This window comes from Danio rerio, chromosome 4 (assembly GCF_052040795.2).
Source record: "Danio rerio strain M-AB ecotype USA chromosome 4, GRCz13ab, whole genome shotgun sequence".
Taxonomy (NCBI): Eukaryota; Metazoa; Chordata; class Actinopteri; order Cypriniformes; family Danionidae; genus Danio; species Danio rerio.
The window spans coordinates 77,248,027-77,271,152 of NC_141024.2; the positions used below are offsets into that span (position 1 = coordinate 77,248,027).

General features: G+C 37.2%; 1 protein-coding gene and 1 long non-coding RNA gene across 8 annotated transcripts in view; one reads left to right on the forward strand and one right to left on the reverse strand.

The window, feature by feature from the left end:
* Nucleotides 1–1,910: 1,910 nt before the first annotated feature.
* The window catches only part of LOC148682832 (protein NLRC3-like), a 31,810-nt gene continuing 10,594 nt past the window's right edge, over nucleotides 1,911–23,126 (forward strand). For 2 of the 6 annotated variants that reach the window (XR_015943081.1, XM_088650865.1), the window contains exons 1-4: nucleotides 18,698–18,727; nucleotides 19,082–19,287; nucleotides 19,533–19,646; nucleotides 20,434–22,329. Coding sequence is in view for 4 of the 6 variants with exons in the window: in XM_088650865.1 (XP_088506991.1) it covers nucleotides 19,238–19,287; nucleotides 19,533–19,646; nucleotides 20,434–22,329 (2,060 nt within the window). In the remaining 2 variants the exon portion in view is untranslated. Of the gene's footprint in view, nucleotides 2,046–11,524; nucleotides 11,751–11,865; nucleotides 12,163–12,858; nucleotides 12,910–13,082; nucleotides 13,191–18,697; nucleotides 18,777–19,081; nucleotides 19,288–19,532; nucleotides 19,647–20,433; nucleotides 22,330–23,126 lie in introns of those variants that run through there. The other 4 variants (XR_015943082.1, XM_088650866.1, XM_088650868.1 and 1 more) reach the window with 3 other exon arrangements.
* Nucleotides 3,278–7,388, reverse strand: LOC148682833 (uncharacterized). 2 transcript variants are annotated; one of them, XR_015943162.1, is made up of 6 exons: nucleotides 7,335–7,388; nucleotides 6,031–6,136; nucleotides 5,836–5,906; nucleotides 4,447–4,631; nucleotides 4,078–4,281; nucleotides 3,278–3,635 (listed from the first exon to the last, which is right to left on the reverse strand). It is a non-coding gene; the product is annotated as an uncharacterized LOC148682833 (long non-coding RNA). The 2 variants fall into 2 exon arrangements; XR_015943163.1 differs by lacking the exons at nucleotides 5,836–5,906; nucleotides 7,335–7,388 and having other exon boundaries at nucleotides 6,031–6,138.

A 23,126-nucleotide genomic window follows, 5' to 3' on the forward strand; every position in this document is an offset into this window, starting at 1 on the left:
AGAAATCTCACACAAACACGGGGAGACCATGCAAACTCCACACAAAAATGCCAACTGACCCAGCTGAGGCTCAAACCAGCGACCTTCTTGCTGTCAAGCGATCGTGTTACCCACTGCACCACTGTGATGCCCCACGTGTGTAATTATATAAAGTATTAAAATGGTATTGGTGAAGAACTATGCTTACTAAAAGGCTCCATTCAGATGTAATAATTGTAATGATTTGGGTAATCAAGCATGTATTGTTATAGACACCTATGATTATTTGTTCTAAGACAGTGGTTCTCAAACGTTTTTCATCAAGTACCACCTCAGAAAAAAATGGTCTCTCCAAGTACCACCAAATGAGCAGTATTGAAATACAGTAGCGTAGTAGGCCTAGTAAAGCAGCTACAACTCTGCACAGTTAAAAAAAAAACGTGGCAGATTACCTCAGAAATATAGGCTATATGTCTTATATGGCATATTACATACATCATTTTTGATAAATATTAAAATGTGTGTAGCATGTACATGGCATATTTCATTCCTTTGCCTACCACTAGAAGGAAGCCTGCGTACCACTAGTGGTACACGTATCACAGTTTGAGAACCACTGTCCTAAGAGATGAAAGGCAGGTCTTGTTCATGTAATATGCTTTAGGCTATCAAGTTGGTATTGGCATTAACAGCTATACCTGTTAACAGGTTTCATATATGTAAAACGACCCTATTCAATTAAAGATCAGGCAGCTATTACTAAAGATGACCGCACACAATGATGAGCCATTTATTTAAATGAATATGTGACACAGATATTTAAATGTCATTGTTGCAAACAAGTTACAGGAGTAAGTGCAGTTGTTGTTGTATGTGATGTTCACCACTGTAATTACACCATAGTGAAACAGAAATCTGAGAAATGCTGTAGTTGGTGTAGGTGGAGCAGGTTAATCACATTAAAAGTTCTGCATTGTGTAGTTATGAAAATGAACTCTTGTCATTGCATTACCCTGTATAAACTGCCCGAACAAAAAATTAACTTGTGATATAATTGTTTTGTGATTATAAATATTTAGATGCATGACATATTTTTAAAAAATGGACAGTATGTGATAGCTTTACTGTGTTAAAAGCAAAAGCTTTTGTCACAGGGTATCTTATATATGCTTTTGTGAATGTCTATGCATATGTATGCACAAACACAAATGATAAATTGAGGGAAAAACATCTTTGTTACCTATCAGGTGAATAAGAGGCTTTCTAGAAAGCTGAGCTGCTCACACATGTTCTGTTCAACTAAAAGACGAAGGAAAGAAAACAAAATTGGCACAGAAACAAGCTACATTTTGATTGTTAAAATCTATAGAGACTTTTGGAAAGAAATAATTGACCTGGTAAGAGTGTGTTGACTGTCTCACAGAAGCCAGTAATAAGCTGCATGTGCTTTAAGAGAAATAAAGGACTCTAAACTCACACAAAACTCTGAGAAGCTTCTAAAAAACAACAACACACAACTTTTGCATTACCTTTTAACCAGGCTTGGGAAAAATAAATTGAAATGTGTTTCAAATCAAAGTACCTCAACATAAATGTATCAACATTAACTACAAAATGCAGCAGCCAAAATAAAAACGCTTCAATCAATAGAATTACAAAACAACAGCAACAAAACAAATGGTGATGGCTAAAGTCAACTCATTTTCCCAATACATCATTATTTCTATGTAAAACTATGATTTGTAAAGCTGCTGGACTTCCCATCCCCCACTGTATGTGTCTTGAGTCTTCACTGCTCATTTGCGTCTTTATACCAGAATTAAAGGGGGCCAATTGAGTCTTATCCAATCACATTCCAGATCCTGTAGCTCAGCAGGGTGATATCTTTATATTCTGAGTTCCTAAGAGAATCTTCATTGGCTTATTTCGCCAAGTAAAGAGAACAACTTTGGAGGACAAACTACTATTGTAGATTCCTACATTGGGATTATTACCAACAACAACCTACAAAGAAAAACCCACTGAGGCCATTTTTTCATCCCACTTCTTCAGTGAAGACTGAAAAGGTGAGTTGCACATTCTGAATTTACACTCAAATAATATCTGAATGCTAACATTATAAAATGTAAAATCTAAACATGCGTGGATGCACTGTTCAACGTTGTATTAAGTTCTTCAGTCATTTTTAAAAGCTTCTTTTTTGTTTATGGGAACTTTTTTGTTTTTTGTTTATTTGGTTATAAATATTGTTTTTATCCTGACAAATGGACTGTAATAAATAAGCCCAAATAAGCTACAACATATTATATAGGTTGGAACCTGGCTGGCAATTTTGGAGAATTTGATGTTTTCCCATTCAAACATACAAAGAGGTGGTAACATCAGTGAATGCAAGTGAATGTGGGTTAAAGTTATGGATGAAGAAATGCAATCGTTTAAAGAAAATGCAACCACTTATCAACCTACCTGAAGGCCAAGATCTAGTGGTTGTAAATAATTTATTTAATTAACATAAATAGTGATGGTCTTACAAATACAAAACAGAAAGCAGATAAAGTAAAAAGTGGAAAACAAGGGAGAAATGTATCAATAAGTCATGACTAAGAGTAAGTGAGGGAAAAAGCTTTAAAAAAGACTTTTATTTTGGCGTGGTGGTGTGACATCATTAGGCTGCGCCACTCCAGTACTATAGCTGCGTCCCAAATCGCATACTTATGCACTATTCTACGCCATTTTGTAGTATAAATAGTGTAAGTAGTGCGTTCACACTGAAAACACTAAAAATAATAAGAGCACTTCAATTACCCGGATGATGCACTCATTCAGCCGCTAAAATGAAGTGTGGAATGATGGACACTTCACGCACTCAACGACCGCAGGTTTGCTTACGTAGCGGAAGGGACGGAGCTATCGGACGCACATGCCCAGATAGCAAAATACACTCGGGCCAGTTCCGGCTAGATTGTTGCCTGCCGGAGACTAACCCCTCGGCCCAACTTCGGCTGCCGGACTCGGGCCAGATGCGGCGGCCGTAAGCAAGCCGACGCTGCGCATCGGCGCGAGGGTAATGTGCGCTGCGGCCCGGAGCTGGCGCGACTCCGTATTTAAACACCTTATAAAACCTTTTGGTATTACATTGGTACTTGATATATGGTATTACAACCATTTGAATTTATATAACAGCAAACACAGGCTATAATGTAAACACAAAGTGTAAGCACTGCGTTTAACCTTTGAATAAAGTGCAAACTGCATACATATTCTGTAACGAAAATAATCAGACAAATGACAAAATAAATAAATGTTAAACGTTTATTGATTGCATGAAAAAAATAGTACTAAAATTTTATAAATAATTTTGTAGTGCACAAGAATATCAATATAAAAACAACAATAAAACAACACAATAAAGACACACAGAAAGATTTAAACAAAAACTCTAAAAACTACACACAAACACAGTTGTTTTTTAAAACAACCCTGTTTTCCCAATAGACTTGAATAAAAATTTGTAAAAAAACAGCTAAATTTTATATAAACCTAAATATAGAAACCAATTTAAGATATAGCAAGAAACATCTTAAAAATACCAATGACAATCCGTAAAATATCCAAGTCAAACTTGTAAAAAGTACTGCAGAATTCTGAAGAAACATCTTGAAACATTTTTTAATAAAACATTAAAATAATAATAAACAAACAAATATATATATATATATATATATATATATATATATATATATATATATATATATATATATATATATATATATATATATATTTGCAGAAGTATAAAGTCAAACTTATTTTTAAATAAACTTGAACAAAATCAATTGCACAAACAGCAAGACATGAGTGAGATGATTATGCATTTCATATATATACACGTCATGTGCAATTTTATATTTATAATTTTATTTGTGTTACGTTTATTAAAAATGTATCAAGATGTTTCTTCAGAATTTGGCGCACACACATACATACATACATACATACATACTATACACACACACACACACATATACATATACATATATATATATATATATATATATATATATATATATATATATATATATAAATGCAAATGAAAGAAACAAATTGTTCAAGTATCAGGGAACATCCTAATACACTTAAAATGTTGTTTAAAAAATAAAACAAAATAGTGATGTAGACATTTGACACATTAGCTTTCTCTTCTTTCTTCCTCCATCCCTGTCAGGGGCAAGTTGTAGCTACCTTGTAATGCATTTTTCCACTTCTTTATCAGTGGCGTGGTATGGACATTTGTCCTCACTCCATCTGTGATTAAAAGATAAACAGATAATTAGTAGTGAACAAGTAATAATGTAAAAAAATGAGAAAAATTAGGAAAAAAGTAGGCTACCTACAAAGCAAAAAAAAAAAACAATAAAAAAAAACAAATAAACTTAAAACACTTTGAAATTAGCAAGAGCTTGAACTTACCAGTTTCTTCATTTGTTCGGGCTGCTCCTTTAGTTGATTTTCAAGCTTTTCCAAATCAAATTGGCCAAAGGAAGGTCAAATGTGTTTACATCTGGAATTTCATCACGTCTGTTTTGGTTTTGTGAGAATCAGGCCCAGCTGCTGCTTTATGACGTTGCATGATTTTAAAACTTCAGTCAGTCGTGCTAAAAAAGAAAAATAACAGATTAGTATAAATCAACCTGTAGCTTATTCTCATACAACTTCTGTAAATACAACAGTGGGTTAGACACTGCTGATATTCTCTAGTTGATCTTTACTTTCTAGCTGCATTAAACCTTAACAAATTTAGTGATGTCTTCAATTCTTACAAAGACATCACGAGATGCAATAAGTTCTGTCTTGATCTCAAACTGCACTAGAACAAAGACTGTAAATGTTCATAGGTGTACTGCAGGAGCGTCCAAACTTTTTGGGCCGAGGGCCAGATGCAAAAAAACAAACGTTGTCGCGGGCCAAATTTTACATACATCACACAGACACGTATATATATATTTATAAATACAGTTGAAGTCAGAATTGTTAGCCCCCCTAAATTATTAGCCACCGTTTATTTTTTCCCCAATTTCTGTTTAACGGAGAGTTAAACATTTTTTTCCACACATTTCTAAACATATTAGTTTTAGTAACTCATTTCTAATAACTGATTTATTTTATCTTTGCCATGATGACAGTAAATAATATTTGACTAGATATTTTTAAGACACTTCTATACAGCTTAAAGTGACATTTAAAGGCTTAACTAGGTTAATCAAGTTAACTAGTCAAGTTAAGGTAATTAGGCAAGTTATTTTATAACAATGGTTTGTTCTGAAGACTTAAGGGGCTAATAATTCTGACCTTAAAATGGTTCATAAAAAAATTTAAACCGCTTTTTATTCTAGCTGAAATAAAACATAAGTCTTTCTCCAAAAGAAAAAATATTATCAGACATACTGTAAAAATGTTCTTGCTCTGTTAAACATCATTTGGGAAATATTTAAAAAAGAAGAAATAAATCAAAGAGGGGCTAAAAATTCAGACTTCAACTGTGTGTAGATAGATAGATAGATAGATAGACAGACAGACAGACAGATAGATAGATATATAGATCATAACAAGAACTGCTGCTTAATTGAATGCATGTAATAGCGACACCCGGTGGTTATTTATTGAATTACGTTCATTTTTGTATAGCGGGCCAGATTCTATTGATATTTATAAAAAGCCTTGCGGGCCGTAGTTTGGACACGCCTGGTGTACTGGAATGTACAGTATCTGTGCATCTTGATGGTGGTCTTAAGATTTCTGCCATAGTCATTGATGGTGATGGTACTTGTGGTGCTGCCTTGATTTCTGAAATCTTCATACCTGCCTTTTATCCAGCCTCTTTGTTCCAAGTAATTTTTCTTCATCATGGTATACATGTGTCTATACTGTCCCTTGATCAGATACATTTACAAAACAAAACATCACTTTAGTGTAGTGCCAGGTCAAAACTCACAGGTTGTAATAGATCAATGACATAATGTTGACAGTATGTGTTTAAAATAATTGCAAACAAACCTGTTCTGTCTTTAGATGTATGACAGGCGATCATCATCCTCATCTGTCTACCAGTCAGAAATCACAGTTGCGTGTGGATGTTTGAGTCGAGCTTCCTCATATGCATCTATAATAAAACATCACATTGTTGTTAACCTCCCGTAAAGAAAAGTTCAAATCCTGAAATACTCTCAAAGTTAATTAATGCATATAATACCTATAGTGTAAAAAATCAGTACACAGAAGGTTGCACAAGATTTATTCGGAGATTCATGCAGAGTGACAGCCTTATGAATCTGAGACATAGATTTGTAAGATGGTCAAGCACATGCATTATTCTGTACCCATGAAGATTAACCTACCATTGTGAAAAATGTTTGATGATGATAGCCAATAACAATAAACCATTTCAGCTGTTTGTGAAGCAATTAGTAATGTAATGTCTGAAAAGCTCAATCTATGTTGAAAATGTATCAGCAGTTTATAGCTTATAATGGACTTTTAGCACACAATTATAACATGCCTATTCACGTTCAAAAGAGTGTGCCATTGACTGCTTTGGTCGTGATGTGCTGCAAAATGATCTCACTAACCTTTGTTAAACAAGAACAATAAGACTTAACCAACAAATATTGTTACCCATTCATTTAAATCAGAATTTATCACTGTCAATAACATAAAAAAATAAAAAAAACATCAAAATCTGCTTTAAGACGTTCAGTTTTACATTAACTGACCATTACAGCTTGAACAAAAGATATAATTGATTCACATAGGCTAACACATATGAATTAAAGTGCATAGTAATATATTTCTCTTGGATAATTTAAAGAGAATAGTAAACAGTCGAGTTTCGATCATTTTCGTGACTAACTGCATAAACAAGATAAACAATATTTTATTAATCCAAAACGATTGTACGCCTGTACAATGATTTTTTTCAACATCCACGGTACTTTATAATGTTAAATCAGGAAAAAAACACGTTTTGCCAAGTTAGTTAATGGATTCGTCTACAGAAACTTTCTTTAACGCTAAGTTAGCATACACACAAATTCGTTTCATGTTTCTTTAAAATAATTAAAATAGTTTTCAGTTACTACACACGTTACAATCTAACATTGTGTAAAAGGAAAAGGAACTTTCAGACGTGTTTGTAACTGTTAGCGTTAGCATACATTAGCTCCAGTCGTGTTTCTTAAAGCAAGTTACATTTCGTATCAAACTGTTTTAAATTACTAAACGCTGTTACAACCAAACACAGTGGAAATGTTTTAAGCTCTAAATTCGCTAATTTTACAGAACACAAGCAGTAAAAAGCTTACCTTTCTGACCGGAATCCACGTGAGTCTTTGAAAAACCAAACTTTTTCTTCTTGTGATCTTTGTGCCATGGTGGTTGACAACCAGCTTTTTGGAGCATTACCGCCACCGTCTGGATTGGAGTTTGGATCAGGAGTTTAGTAACGCATGAGTTTATTATGAAACCAACTTCTGCTTTAAAAAAAAAAACAGTCAGCACAGGAGCGTGCTATCTCAAAAATAAGCGAATTTTACATGTGACATGTATAATCTATTTATAGATAATATTGTTTTGTTTGCGTCTAAACATTGACCATCCACACTAAATATTCTTTTTTTTTTTTTTTTTTTTTGCTGTCGTACCATGAATATTTTCTCAAATTATCATTAAACGTGGAGCTAACAGATTACTAGATAAAATAAGAACTTAATCGGTTGCCATCAGCCGAGTCCTTGCAAGAAGCGGCCAGGATATGGTTGACCGGAATCGGGCCAGTGCTTTACAGCCGCATCACAACCGCATGTGCGCGAGCGAGCTGCGGGCCGCACTCGGCCCGGATAACACTCGCCGATGCCGAGTCGGAGCCGGAGGCGCCGGGGGGCAGCCGAGCTCGGGCCGATTACTGCCTGCTATCTGGGATGTACCTGTAGGTGAACAGCTCCTCCGGGTGTGGCCATGCATTCATCCTCTGCTATTTCTTCCTCATTTCTTCTGTCTTAAATCTCCATATGTCAATTGATAACTTTGTGACTGTATGATGACGGTCACGTAAATCTGCAGTAGCCTGAACTTGTTTTTCGGTTCAAATAATGTACCAGGCTTTTCATTGGTCCGTTAAGATCAGCTTTTTTTATTGGCTACCGAAATGCTGGTCAGTGCGTGGCTGAAATATTAATTTATTGACAGTACTCTGTAACGAATTGTGATTATAAAAGTAACGAAGTAGATTACTCAGCTTAATTTGTACTCAAGTACAAGGAAAATTACAGGCTTAAAATTCTACTCATGAAAGTACAATTACACCAAAAATGTACTTAATTACAGTAACGTGAGTAGTTGTAATTCGTTACTCCCACCACTGCTATTGGGAAACCGTCAGGTTTACTGCTTTACTGCTTTGCATTGCTGCAATAGCCTCCAAGACATCTGAGACTATAACAAGTCTTCCCAGATCAGAATTAAAGTCAGAACTTATAGTGGGTAAGTAAATTTTTTCAAAAAAAGAATCTAAAAGTGTAAGATCATTGGGATATTCTGAGGAGTATGAGGTAGAGTAAAAATGGACAAAGCTCTCTTTAATATCCTGAAGAGTATATGTTATAGATCCAGAAGTAGCCTTAATGCTAGTTATCATCCTTGAATTACTTAATTGACGAGACTCAAAAGCCAATAGTTTACTCGCTCTGTGCCCAAATTAATAAAATGTATGACAGGTTTTTGATAGCCTCTTCTCTTCTTGTGATGTTGAAAGCTAATTATATTCTGCTTGAAGACTAACTCTTTCCTTATATAAATGAGGGCAAGGAGAGATGGCATACCGTTCATCCAACTTATTAATAGCCTCTGAATTATACCCAAGCTTAGCAAGTTCCTTCTTTTTCACATATGAAGAGAAAGCAATTATTTTGCCACGCAGGTAAGCTTTTAATGCCTCCCATAATATAGATCTAGATACATCAGGGTGTAAAGGGGGAATGCTTAATTGGTATTTTAAGTACAAAAGAAGAGGGGGCATGATCAGATATAATAATGCTATGATACTGTCGTAATTCGACTTCTTATCAATTAGAAATTATCAGACTGGAGGTTTTGAATATCAGAAAATAGACTTTATTTTCCATAATAAAGCCAAGAAAGAGCAGAGCAGACCCCAGAGCATTCGAAAGTCTCTCCTGGACAATTCCTATCTTTGGTTCTCTCTTTCTCTGCTAAAGTCTCTGTGTTTTCAACAATCTTTATACAGGTTATTTTCCACACCCCTAGGTATCTAGTTTTTTTTGGCCCTGTTATTCTTGGCTTCCAGCCAGCTTGCTATGGTCAGCGAGATGTCACAGGTCTATGTCCTGTCAGCAACTGTTTTGAAACCAAAGTTCTCTCTCCATAGATGCAACTTATGCAAAAGGACTAAGTGTTTACATACACTGTCATGATAGCATAATCACTTGATAACATGTTACTCACTCTAGCTTCTGACACATATAGCTTCATATAAGTATTTATCATATATAACCAGTGCTTTACATATTCAGTTATTCTACACAGTCATTCTTCAGCATAGCTTTCTCCTAGTGTTGCTCCTGTGCAAGCATACTCATCTTACACAGACATATCACTGTATTATGTTTTAACACATGCTGGCATGTTTGCTGCAAACACTACATACATTTTGAGAAGAGAAAATGAACTGCTTTACACTTAGAAAATACTTTACACTGAGAGAATAGAAATCTTCTTCAATACATACTAGATGAAATCAGGGGAATGAGACTCTTATCCACGAAAAAAAAGTCAATGCGGCTGTACGAGTGATGTACCGGAGAAAAAAAAGAAAATGTTTTGGAGGAAGGGGAAAGAAATCTCCAGGGGTCTAATAGTCCAAATTGATCACAAAGATTCTTGATATTTATAGCTGCTTTGGAGGGCTGTATAATTTTAGAAGAGGATCTATCCAGGAATGTGTCCAAGACGCAGTTGAAATCCCCACCTATAATTAATTCATAACCATCAGCTATTGGAATAGAATTGAACACTTAATTGAAAAAATTGCTATCGTCAAAGTTTGGGGCATAAATATTAACAAGAATCACTTGCTTGTCTTGCAGACAACCAACAACAATCACATAGCGACCATGAGGATCACTGATAGCCTTTTCACTGGTGAAATTAATATTTTTCCTGATGAGAATAGCCGTACCTCTGCCCTTTGCATTGAAGTTTGAATGAAATACTTGTCCCCCCCAGCTTCGCCTAAGTTTAATTATGTCTGAGTTTAGAATATGAGTCTCTTGGAGAAAAATAATGTCACCTTTTAATTGCGTAAGTGAGAAAAAACTCCCTCTTTTTAAAACATTGTTTATGCCTCTCACATTCCATGTTATGAAATTAACATCACATTGATTAAACCTAGATATGATACCAAAAAGTAGTTGTAGATAGATGACAAATTACCGAGTTTATGGTGAACAACACAAACATTTTGACTCCTTTCATGATGTGATCAGTGCAAGGTACAAATAAGAGAGAGAAAAACACAGTGTAACCACACCCCTCCCCCGACCCATGTCACAACACACATTGAACAAAACCTGTCTGCTGGCATACAAACAACCATAACTCACCAGCTTGTGTTTCTGCTCCAATGGGGCTAATTTTTTACAAATAACAGAAACAAGGGACATTTGAACTTAAACTTATACAGAGTGTGTGACAGAATAAGCCTAAATTTAAATTAACTTAAAGTTAGTCTTTCCAGCTCTCCATCCTCTGGAACGATTAGGTATATTTAACTCTCCGCTGAGACTGAATGAGTAAAAAATAAATAAATACCCATTTCCTACCACGATGTGCCTCTACTCATTTGGTGACGGGGGAAGAATTCCTTTAACAAATCCCATATCCTGCTGCGGACAGTCAAAAGAAATGTCTTGTTCCGTCATGATTTATTCGTAGCCGTGCAGGGAAGAGCAAGCCGAATTCAATGCCTGCGCCTCTGAGTTGAACCTTTACCGAGTTAAACACCGCTCTCCATTTCGCTACCTCAGCGATGACATCGGGGTAAAAGTGAATGCGCGTTCTTTTGTACAACACATGTCCCTTTTCCCTGGCCAAACGAAGAATTAATTCCCTCGATTGGTAGTGATGCATCGCACGATTAAGGGCCTGTGGGCTTGATTAGGTTTCGGCGGGGGTGCTAGAGAACGATGGGCTCTATCCACCTCCAGTTTTCTGGTAAAGTTTTGCTCTCCGAAAACCTCGAGTAACATAGTTTCAATAAATGCAGATGGATGTGTCCCCTCGGTGCCTTCGGGAATGCCAATCACACGGATGTTGTTCCTCCTGGATCTGTTCTTAAGTTTGGCCTTTATTTTTTCATTTTCTTTCGACAGCACTGAACACGTAGATTCCAGGGCAGTAATGCGGTCGTCAACGTCAGAAAGGGTTTCTTCTACATCCTTCAGTTTCTGTTCTTGCTCTAATAGTGATGTTTTTACAGCGGAGATGGATGATTTAAGCTCAGCGAGGATTTCCAGTCTGAGCGCGGCTACCTCAGATCTAATACCGAGTTCTCTGATATCTCCCTGGTCCGACATGGCGCCGTCACCACTCTGCGTGTTGCTCACATCCTCGGTAATATCAGCTGCTTTTTTAGAATTATTTCTCGGCATGTTGTGTACTTCGATTTAAGGATCGAAAATGGGATTTTCAAGTCACTTCACTCAGTAAGTGCAAATAAGTCTTTCAATACTAATTAATGCATGGAGCAGAAAACTTTCTGACATCTCACGCTGCCACCTTTACTCCTCCTATATATGAATCTCTAATCTTATTTTATAGGTTAAACATTGATGTAAATATTCTTCAGAGACTTCTCAGATTTCATCTAAATTGTTTACCTTCTCTAAATCTTCCATCAACACACTCGTGCTCAGAGAAGCTGCACAGATATCTTCAGCTCCAGTGGTTTGTGTGTTGTCTTCAGGACACGCCCACAGTCAGGAGAGTCTCATGAATATTCATGTCAGTGTCAGTGAGGATATACCTGTAGATCACACAGGTGTGTTTTAGTGAAGTGAAAGAGTGAAAGAGCTCAGATTGTGTTCCTGCTGCACAAGAGCGTCTGTACTTCTGCATGTGAGTTTAACACTTCTACATTACGCTGATTTGTGGAGATGATGAAGGGTTTATATGTGTGAGTGTGATTTAAATGTCTGATGCTGAAAATCAAATACTCAAACACAGATTAAACACTGAGTCAAACACGCTCATTTAAACATTGTGTCTAAAAGCTTTATTTTTAATCCATTTAAAGTGTTTGTTCTCTTCTATATCAGACTGACTCAATAGTGTCCAATAATTCAGCATTAAATATAACTCTAAACATTCAGAGTCACCAAATCAAAAGTAAAGTTAAAGCAGACCTTCCAGTTAAACAGGAAGAAAAGCTGCTGAAAAACAACAAGCTGACGATCCTTAAACAACACTGCATTTAACCTTTGACCGTCAGAGTAACTCATTACCAAAGAGCCTCTTTAGTAGAGAGACATTTTAATACTCACTAAATCAACAATTGGCTGAACCTGAACTTCTCTTGATAAACTCTATATAACATGCATTTACCTTAAATCAAATGTGAAACAGCGGAGATGTCAGATCAGGGTTAAACCAACTGCATTCATGTTAAGGACTATATATATATATATATATATATATATATATATATATATATATATATATATATATATATATATATATATATATATATATATGTATGTATGCATGTATGATTGTTTCCTGAAAGCTCTGCTAATGTCTGCATTGGTGTTTTAGCTGCAGTATGGCAGAGGAGCGAGTAAAGGACTCTCTCTCAGAGAAACACAGGTATTGACTCTGTTTCTACACCATTATTTCAACATGACGACAGACAGACCTTCAGTCAACTATTAGTTTGTGCTGAATTAAACTGAACAAACTCATATCTGTCTGATAAACTCTTGTAAAGGAGACTGAAGTTTGTCCTGCAGTTTATTCCTCTGGTGTGTTTGTGTGTTCAGTGTGAGATCAGGATCATGTGTGTCCAGCTCTGTGTCTCTGAAGAGTGACTGGTCTAAAGATGGTCAACCTCCAAACTTCAGAGAGAAAACACCATCATCAGTCAAAAGGTATTTAGTGTTTTACATTATTGGTCACACTTGGACTGTATTGAACATGTTATTGTGAACCAACAATCCAGAAAATAGAGTCATTAGTAAATGGATCAGTTGTTTGGATTAATCAAATGACTCAATGACTTTTGGTGAATTAAGACATTTACAGACAGCTAGTGATGGTTTTAGTTTCTTATTCAGAGTATCTTTTAGACAGGCAAGGGGACAAAACAAGCAATCAATCATAATCAAGAGTAATCCACAAAGAGTAATCCAATATCCAGACAGCTCACAATAAACACAGAAGATTAAAACACAAACCAGCGAAACACGCTCTGAGTGTACATGAACGAGTAACACACCGCTAATCCACAAGAGTACTCCAGTAAACAGAGCTGATGGCTGATTTTGGAGCGCTGCTTCATGAAGCTTCAATACCTTTACATTTATTTTGTTGTAAATCAGTGGATAAGAGCATTTGACAGATCTATTGACAGCTCAGTTTGGCCAGTTCTAGAAAATGTTTGGTCGTCCCACACATCTTCTATTAAAGGATTATGGGGCCACTGTGCTCTGAGGAACCTTCAGTGCAGCAGAAATGTTTCTGTAACCTTGGCCAGATCTGTGTCTTGCCACAATTCAGTCTCTGAGCTGTTCAGGCAGTTCCTCTGACCTCATGATTGTCATTGGCTCTGAGATGCATTGTGAGCTGTAAGCTCTTATATAGACAGGTGTGTGGCTTTAATCAAGTCCAATCAGTGTAATCAAACACAGCTGGACTCAACTGAAGGTGAAGAACCATCTCAAGGAGGATCAGAAGAAATGGACAGCAGCTGAGTTCACAACAAAGAGTCTGAACCATGTGATATTTCAGCTTTTCTTGATTAATAAATCTGCAAAAACGTCTACAGTTCAGTGTTGTTCTGTCAGTATGGGCTGCTGTGTGGACATTAATGAGGAAACAATGAACTTAAATGATTTTAGCAAATGACCACAATAGAACAAAGAGTGGGTCTGACTTTCCGTACGCACTGCAAGTCTAACATGACATGGATGAAGCATCAAGCACAAGTGATTTACATGTTTAGTCAATGCATGATGGCATGATGGCGGCAGGCACGGCAGGGGTAGTCACAGCTCTCTTAGTTTACAGTTTGTTTTTTAACCTTTTATGTCCTGTTGATTTTAATTTATTTGCAGAGCACTCTGCTAACTACAATGCACAATCAAAAAAACTCGTTAATATTGCTGATAGGTTAATTAAACAAATACACAACATCTCTGGAAATTTTGGACTCGGGAAGCATATTGTAGCAGTAACTTTTATTTTTCCATTTTTGCACAATCGAGTAAAGTCACAAACAAAGTCATCAACCCGACTTTATCAAAATGAAGCTTTAGGGTTGATTATCATGATATGTCTGTTGTTATCGGGAGACGTTCATCCCTGCCCTGGTCCTCACTACGCTAAACCAGAGAATTTTTCGGATTTTATATCAAATCCCATATCCTCCCAATGGCATGCTGAGGGTCCAAGAGCGCTGCAGTGTGGTTACGTGCCGGGGTTTGGTGTAATCTGGAGATGGGTGTGGAGGTGGTGGAGGCCCGGCGGCTGGGCACTGCCGGCATGGATCGACGTTATGGATATTCCAGCCATCTGGAGTCCGTGTTGGATCCAGCTATCCTACAGGTACGCACTTTGGGTGGCGGTTCGTTACAATCTGGCTACGCTCATCACACTAACCTGCGTCGTTCTGTCTCGATGGATGCTTGTGGGGGGAGTGTCGCGGAGTGGGAGACGGGGTCGCCGGTGACTAAAGCTGAGGTCCCACTGCGACGGCGTGTCCGGGTGGAATCGTTGGACGCGGGCCTGGGTTCCGGATCGACAAGTGGAAGTGTTGGGGACTTTTGGAAAAGTTCGCGCATCTCAATGCCACTGTGGAATAAAGGGAACTCTGTGCCAAATGAGTTACCAAATAGTTTTACTTCTGTAAACGCTGGTTTAGTTATTCCACAAGTGTTTACAAAGTCTATGCAACATGTCAAAACGAGAACTATTAATCCAGCCATTCAAAAAAATAAGAAAAAAGGTTTTTTTCAGACAGTTAATCATTCAAGAATAATTTGGGATCCTAAAGTAAAGCCAAGAGGTCTCTTAGGTGGTCATTTGAACGTACGAAGTATCATTTCAAAAAGTGATGAAATTCATCATCTTTTACTAGATTCTAACTTAGATTTTTTATGCTTATCTGAAACATGGCTTCATAAAAACTCACCGTCTGCAGCATTAGAAGTGCCTGGTTTTAAAATATTTAGAAAAGACAGAGTTGGTTCAAAGGGAGGTGGAGTTATGATTTATGTGAAATCTGGTATCCAGTGTAATGAAATTGTTTGGCCAAATGACACAGATCTGGAATGTATTGGTCTGAATCTTATACTATCGCCACAAATGTCTTTCACACTAATGGTAATTTATCGTCCACCATCTTCAAATGTTAGTTTTTATGAAAACCTAAAACAAGTATTAAAACAGTGTAATTTTAGTAAAGAAGTCATTATTATGGGAGATTTTAATATTAATTGGGATGATAAAATAGTTAGAAAGCATCTCAAACAAATAACTGATCATTTTGATCTTCAGCAAATGATTAATGGGCCTACAAGATTAACCAATTCTACAAGATCACAAATTGATTTAATTTTTAGTAACAGAGCAGACAGAATTTTAAAAACATTTAATATGTTAACAGGCATATCTGATCACAATTTAATTTTAGTCGCCAGAAAATTATCTAGTAAGAGATTAAATTCTTTTGTTAGGAAACATGATTCTTATGGTGTTCCAAAACATAAACTAGATGATTTTAGAAGGGCCGTCCTTCAGATTGAATGGGATGAATTACTAACTGGAACTGATCAGGATGAGGATAGTCAAATTTTCACAAAAAAACTTGAAAGAACAATGACAGATTTTAGCTGTACTTTAAAGCCTAAAAACAAAAAACATACAGTCCCCTGGATGAACTCTGATATTTTAAAAATAATAAAAAAGCGGGATCTTGCTTTAAAAATTGCACATCGATCAAAGCTGACTCATGATAGACAACATTTCACTATGTTACGAAACAAGGTGGTAAAGTGTATGAGAAAAGCAAAGGCAGATTTTTTCCTGAGAATAATTGAAGAAGCAAGAGGTAACTCCAAATTAATATGGAACCAATTGAACTACTTAAAAGGAGATAAAAGAAAAGATAGGTCATCAATTGAATTAATGGTAAATGGGGAAATGATTAATAAGCCAGCTGATATAGCTGAAGTATTTAATAATTATTTTGTGGACTCTGTAGTTTCAATCACACAGTGTTTTTCTCCCAATTATTCAGAAGTTCATCAAGTAAATACAGTAGAACAAGCTTTTTCTCTAGGGTTAGTTTCCGAATCAGACGTCAACAGAGCAATTACATCTCTTAAATCATCCAGAGCAAAAGATATATTTGGGATGGATGTAATACTTTTAAAAAAACATTAGTGAGTCTTTAGTAAAGCCGATCACCAAAATTATGAATCTGTCCATTTCTCAGGGGATGTTCCCCAGTGCTTGGAAATCATCTGTCATTGTGCCTATATTTAAAAGTGGCGATCCACACTCTGCAAGTAATTACAGACCTATCAGTATTTTACCTATAGTTTCAAAGATTGCAGAAAAACTGATAGCCACACAAATTACTTAAATAATAGTTCTTTTGCTTTACATCCATTGCAGTTTGGCTTCAGAGCAAACTACTCAAGTGAGATGGCAAATTGCTACTTTACTGAAAAAGTAAAGTCTTTATTAGATAAGGGGGGTATCGTTGGGGCTGTGTTTCTTGATTTTAGGAAGGCTTTTGATACTGTAAATCATAGAATTCTCTTGTCCAAATTAGTTGGTTTTAACTTCTCACCACAAACTTTAAAATGGATAGAATCTTACTTGTCTGGTCGCACACAGTGTGTTAATATACAAAATTACAAATCTGCCCCTCTAGGTATATCCACAGGTGTTCCACAAGGATCTATTTTGGGCCCTTTACTTTTTACTTTATATATCAATGATCTTCCATCTATGTGTCCTAACAATAACATACAAATGTATGCGGATGACACTGTTATATTTATTCATGGTAGTAGTGTGTTACAAGTTGCAGAAAGACTCACAGAATCACTGGTACATCTTTCAGCCTGGTTAGATCAATGCTGTTTACAGTTGAACATCTCTAAAACCGTGTGTATGTTTTTTTCTAAGAATGGTAGGCTAAGTGTAGTACCAGATGTATTTGTATCAGGGGAAAGATTACAAGTTGTATCTGAGTACAAGTACCTTGGAGTTTTAATAGATTCAAAACTATCATTTCAGTCTCAGGTTAAAAAGGTTTGTAACCGGGTCAGATTCAGTTTAGCAAATTTTAGATTTATTCGTGATCAGATGTCATGTGAGGCTGCTCTAATCTATTATCACTCCATGATCATTTCTCACATCACTTATTGTTTAACCACTTGGTCCCAAGCCAGCATCACTACTCTGAAGCCACTTAAATCTTTATACAAACAATCCATAAAAACCCTTGATAAGAAATCAGTTCAATATCACCACTGTTTAATATTAAAGAAATACAACCTGCTTAGTTGGGAAAATTTAATTACATATGTACATATCTGTTTAATGTTTAAGACTTTACATAACCCGACTTCACCATTAAATCAGTTTATAAATATTAGAACGACTGCTCAACGAACTACTAGAGGAGGTGACAGAGGGGACTGCATTATTCCTCTCAAAAAAAGCAAATTCAGTCAATCTGTATTTTCAGTGAGAGCTGCTAGGGAATGGAACTCCATCCCACCAACAATTAGAAGATCATGCACTTTTCGTTCTTTTCAGTCTCATGTTAGAAATTGGTTATTGACAAATCAGCATTGTCAGCATTAGTACTGTATTCTAGACACATCTGTACTGTTGTCTTTGGCTTTTTGTCCTCTGCTCCCATCAGTCTGTTCTTTTTTTTTTTTTTTTTTTTCTTTTCTATTTTTTCTTTTCTTTACTTTTTTAACTGTATTTCTTATGAAAGTGTATTTAATGTTTAATGTTGTGCTTCTATTTTAGGTGTGACTTTTTAACATTCTGTAAAGGGTCTACGGATGAAAAATAGCCATTCTTGGCTAATTCTGGCACATTTTACAGTAATGTTTATTAATGTGCATTGACCCTGTAAACAAATAAACTAAACTAAACTAAAAAACTGTGCTGTTCTCATCAGAGCAGTCACACATGGGGAATATAACACAAGCTGTGCTAGACTTCATAAAGAATTATGATTAGAGTATAAATGGGAAAGCAGTCATTTTATTTTCTACAAATCTACATTGAGCTCTATGACACTGATTAAACTGTACACATATTATTATTATAATACACTCTCCAGTACAGCAGGTGGCGGTATTCAGCTTTACGCTGCTTTCTAAAACTCGCCACACAAGAAGAAGAAGAAGAGGAGGAGGCGGCGGAGGATGTCCGGGTATGTGTTTGTTCTGTCTTCTCTGTGTCCAGTGTTTATACTGCTTCAGGTAAAATCACATTAAAATGTAACTCCGCAGGTGCGTTGATAACCCTGCAGCTGTTTGACTCTTCTCTGCTCTGTTTAGAGTGTTTGTGACGGATGTTTTTCACTGAACTCATGATCTGCCGCTCCTTCAGAAACGAAAGTGAAAGTGTTTAGTTGTTGTGTCGCCATTTTAAACAGACAGAATCCACCATTTACAACGCAGAACACATTTAAATCTTTGATGTCTTGACAAAACCTGTAAGCTTTATCTGAATGTGTGTATGCTGTTATTATAATCAAACGGATGACGCTGTGATTCTTCATCAGTTTACTCGTGATGAGCTTCTGGATTTGAGTGTCTCAGCTGCTGATCTATTCCTGCATTCAGCTGAATTATGAAGGCTGATCAATGACTGGAGATCTGTGATTGTTCATCAGTTTCTTCTAGAGTTTCTGCTGGAGATCAAACTCTTCAGGTCCATCATGGAGGACACACACACACTTGGCGATCAGGATTTGTCTACTGGATGCAGGTATTAGACCTACACTTGACATTTCATATGATTATTTTCTACAGGATATTATATTTACTGTCTGTTAGTTGTGTTTTTAATCTGTCAGAATATTTAACAAACACAGTCAGCAAGATTGTGTACAATCATCATGAAAAGTATCATGAAGTGCTGTTTAAACAGTGTTTTAATGATGAAATGTTGTGTAAATCTGCTGTGTTGACTCCAGTGTGTGCAGCGCTGCACTTTAATCTTCTCTGTTTTAGTTCAGTTCATCAGAAGAGAGCAGAAGCAGAGCCCAGCTGTGTGTCTATGAAGAGTGACTGGTCTATGGCTCCACCATTACATTTTAAGAGTGGAAACACACGACCTGCTGTCAGGTAGATCATCTCTACACACACATGATCACACTGCAGCATTTATATGATCCTGTGTTTCTAGAAGATCAGACATTAACAAGTGTTACATTTACAGGAGACTTTAAAACTAAATGTCCACACACTCACATCTGATCATTAGTGAAGTACAAATAAAGTATTAATACTCAAACTGTTAGAGTTAGAGGAGTGAGTTTACAGGCTTTTACAATAGTCAGCAAAGTGTGGGTGATCAAGAGAAAGATTTTAGACGAGATGAATGAACAAGTTCTGTGAGACAAACACACCACACAGTCTTTATTGTAACAGAGGCCAGCGAGTAAGTGCTGTGCAGGTAAACCTCACTCCTCTGACCTCTAAACGTGCTCTAGTGACAGACGCTAGAGGTCATGGTCTTTAGCCTCCTTGGTAGAGCAACTGACCCTCATGCGGAAGGTCGCCGGTTGGAACCCAGCTCGAAGCCGGTTGGGTGGTGTAGGACCGGCAGTGTTACACTTGTGCTCTCTCACATTTTCATCCTAAAAGATTTTAAATGTCTTCAGTGAGCATCCAGCATCATTGTGAATAAAGGATATCAAATGATTGAAGTGTTACATTTAATAAATGACAAGTACTATTAAATGTTTACAGCATTTTGAGCAGTAGATGTGATCAGTGTGTGGTGTTTAAATTAAATCTGATTAAATCTGTGTATTGTGTCTCAGCTGGTTCAGAGAAAACACACATGGCTTCACTAGAGGATCTTTACACTCACACTCATTGACTCTTTGTGTTATTGTTGTTCCTGCAGTGTGAATGGAGATGATCAGACTGGAGACCTGCAGCAGGATTCACTCCAACCAGAACATGATGAACTTCAGAGAGTCAAAGAGCAGCACAAAACCAGCATGAAGAACAAGTATGAGAGATTATTTGAGGGAATCAACCATGGAGAGACTCAAACCCTCCTGAACAGGATCTACACACAGCTCTACATCATAGAAGGAGAGAGTGAAGGAGTGAATGAAGAACATGAGGTTTTACAGATGGAGAAAAGAGCCAGAACAAAACCCTCACAACACACTCCAGTCTACTGCAATGACATCTTTAAAGCCTCAGCTGGAGCAGGACATGAGGAGAAGATCAAGAAGGAGAAAGCCCAGATCAAGACTGTTCTCACTAAAGGCATCGCTGGAATCGGGAAAACCGTCTCTGTGCAGAAGTTCATTCTGGACTGGGCCGAGGGAAAAGCCAATCAGGATGTAGATTTCATGTTTGTGCTTCCATTTCGAGAGTTGAACTTGATCAGAGATCATCAGTACAGTCTTCACAGACTTCTGCTGGACTTTCATCCTGAACTTGAAGATCTGGAGCCCAAGATTTATGAGCAGTGTAGAGTTGTGTTCATCTTTGATGGTCTGGATGAAAGCAGAATCACACTCAACTTTTCAGATGAGGAGAAAGTTTGTGCTGTGACTGAATCTTCATCAGTGGCTGTGTTGATGCGGAGCCTCCTGAAAGGAGATCTGCTTCCCTCTGCTCTCATCTGGATCACCTCCAGACCAGCAGCAGCCCATCAGATCCCCTCCAGATACATCAAGCGTCTGACAGAGATTCAGGGATTCACTGAGCCTCAGAAGGAGGAATATTTCAGGAAGAGAATCAGCGACGAGCATCAAGCCAGCAGAATCATCTCCCACATCAGAAGAGCAAGAAGCCTCCAGATCATGTGCCACATACCCGTCTTCTGCTGGATCTCCTCCACTGTGCTTCAGAAGCTCCTGGAAGAAGATGTGAGTGCAGAAATCCCTCAAACTCTGACTGAGATGTACATCCACTTCCTGCTGATTCAGATCAACATGAGGAAGCAGAAGTATGAAGAGAGAGATCCAGAGAAACTCCTGCAGTCCAACAGAGGAGTGATCCTCAAACTTGCTGAAGTGGCTTTCAGACAGCTGATGGAGGGCAATGTGATGTTCTATGAGGAGGACCTGATTGAGAGCGGCATAGACGTCACTGACGCCTCAGTGTATTCTGGGATCTGCACTGAGATCTTCAAGGAGGAATCTGTGATTCATCAGAGGAAAGTCTACAGCTTCATCCATCTCAGCTTTCAGGAGTTTCTGGCTGCTTTCTTTGTGTTTTACTGCCATTTAACAAAGAACAGAGAACCGCTGTGGATGATTAATGACAGAATATATTCATATTATCAATATCTACAGTCCTGCTCTGAGAAGTCTCTGTATGTTCTGCTCAGTTCAGCAGTAGATAAAGCTGTCAGCAGTAGTAATGGTCATCTGGATCTGTTCCTGCGGTTCCTGCTGGGCGTCTCACTGCAGTCCAATCAGAGACTCTTCCAGGATCTGCTGACACGCACAGAGAAGAACTCAGAGAACATCAGAGAAATCACACAATACATTAAAGACCAGATCAAGACACATAATGATTTCTCAGCTGAAAGATCCATCAATCTGTTCCTCTGTCTGCTGGAGGTGAAAGATCAGACTCTGGCCAGAGAGATTCAGGAGTTTGTGAAATCAGACAAACACTCAGAGGAGAAACTCTCTCCTGCTCACTGCTCAACAATCTCCTACATGATTGAGATGTCAGAGGAGCCGCTGGATGAGTTAGACTTTAATAAATTCAACACATCAGATGAGGGGAGACGGAGACTGACAGCAGCTGTGAGAAACTGCAGAAGAGCTCTGTGAGTATTCATTGATTGATCACAGAAGACACACATCAGTCTGCACTGAAGATTTAGATCAGTTTAGTGAATCACTGCCCTGCTTTAACAGAAAATCTTTAGCTGGCCATATCGTCCCCCTGTGAGATCGCTGATACACCATATTACTGCATGGGGACGCGGCGGCAGTGTTCTGTTTCCTTATTTGCTCATTTATTTCATCATTTCTAAACGTATTTAACAAACTTTTCTTGACTTTTTACTCACACAAACAACATTTGTACTTATTTAATAATCTACTTCATTTGCTTTACAGTTTATCCTGGAAAATAACTCAAATCCCTGTAAATCCCTGTGCTCCTCCAGCTGAATAGGACATTTGTTGATGTGTATTTGCTCAAATCTAACACAGTGTTGCTCTTGGATAATTGTGTTTGTTTTCTGATCAGAGAAATAGTGTAATTTTAGACACAGTATTGCCGTCTCGCCGCAGACATGCCTCTAATATTACTTTTACTGTAGGCCTAAACACTAAACTTTACACTGAGCTCAGTAAAATGCTCTCTGATTAGTTATTAACAATCTGTTCAATAATTCAGTACAGTCATATGAATGGGGAAATACAGCTTTAGTTTAGTTTAATGTAGATTAAATAAATAAATAAATAGTATATTTTAAATGAAATAAATATTCTTGTTCTGAAAATGTCCATGTGTCTGGAGTAGGGATGCACCGATATGGATTTTTTGGCCGATACCGATAACCGATAATTCTTCAGACTTGGGGGCCGATAGCCGATATATATAGGCCGATAATTA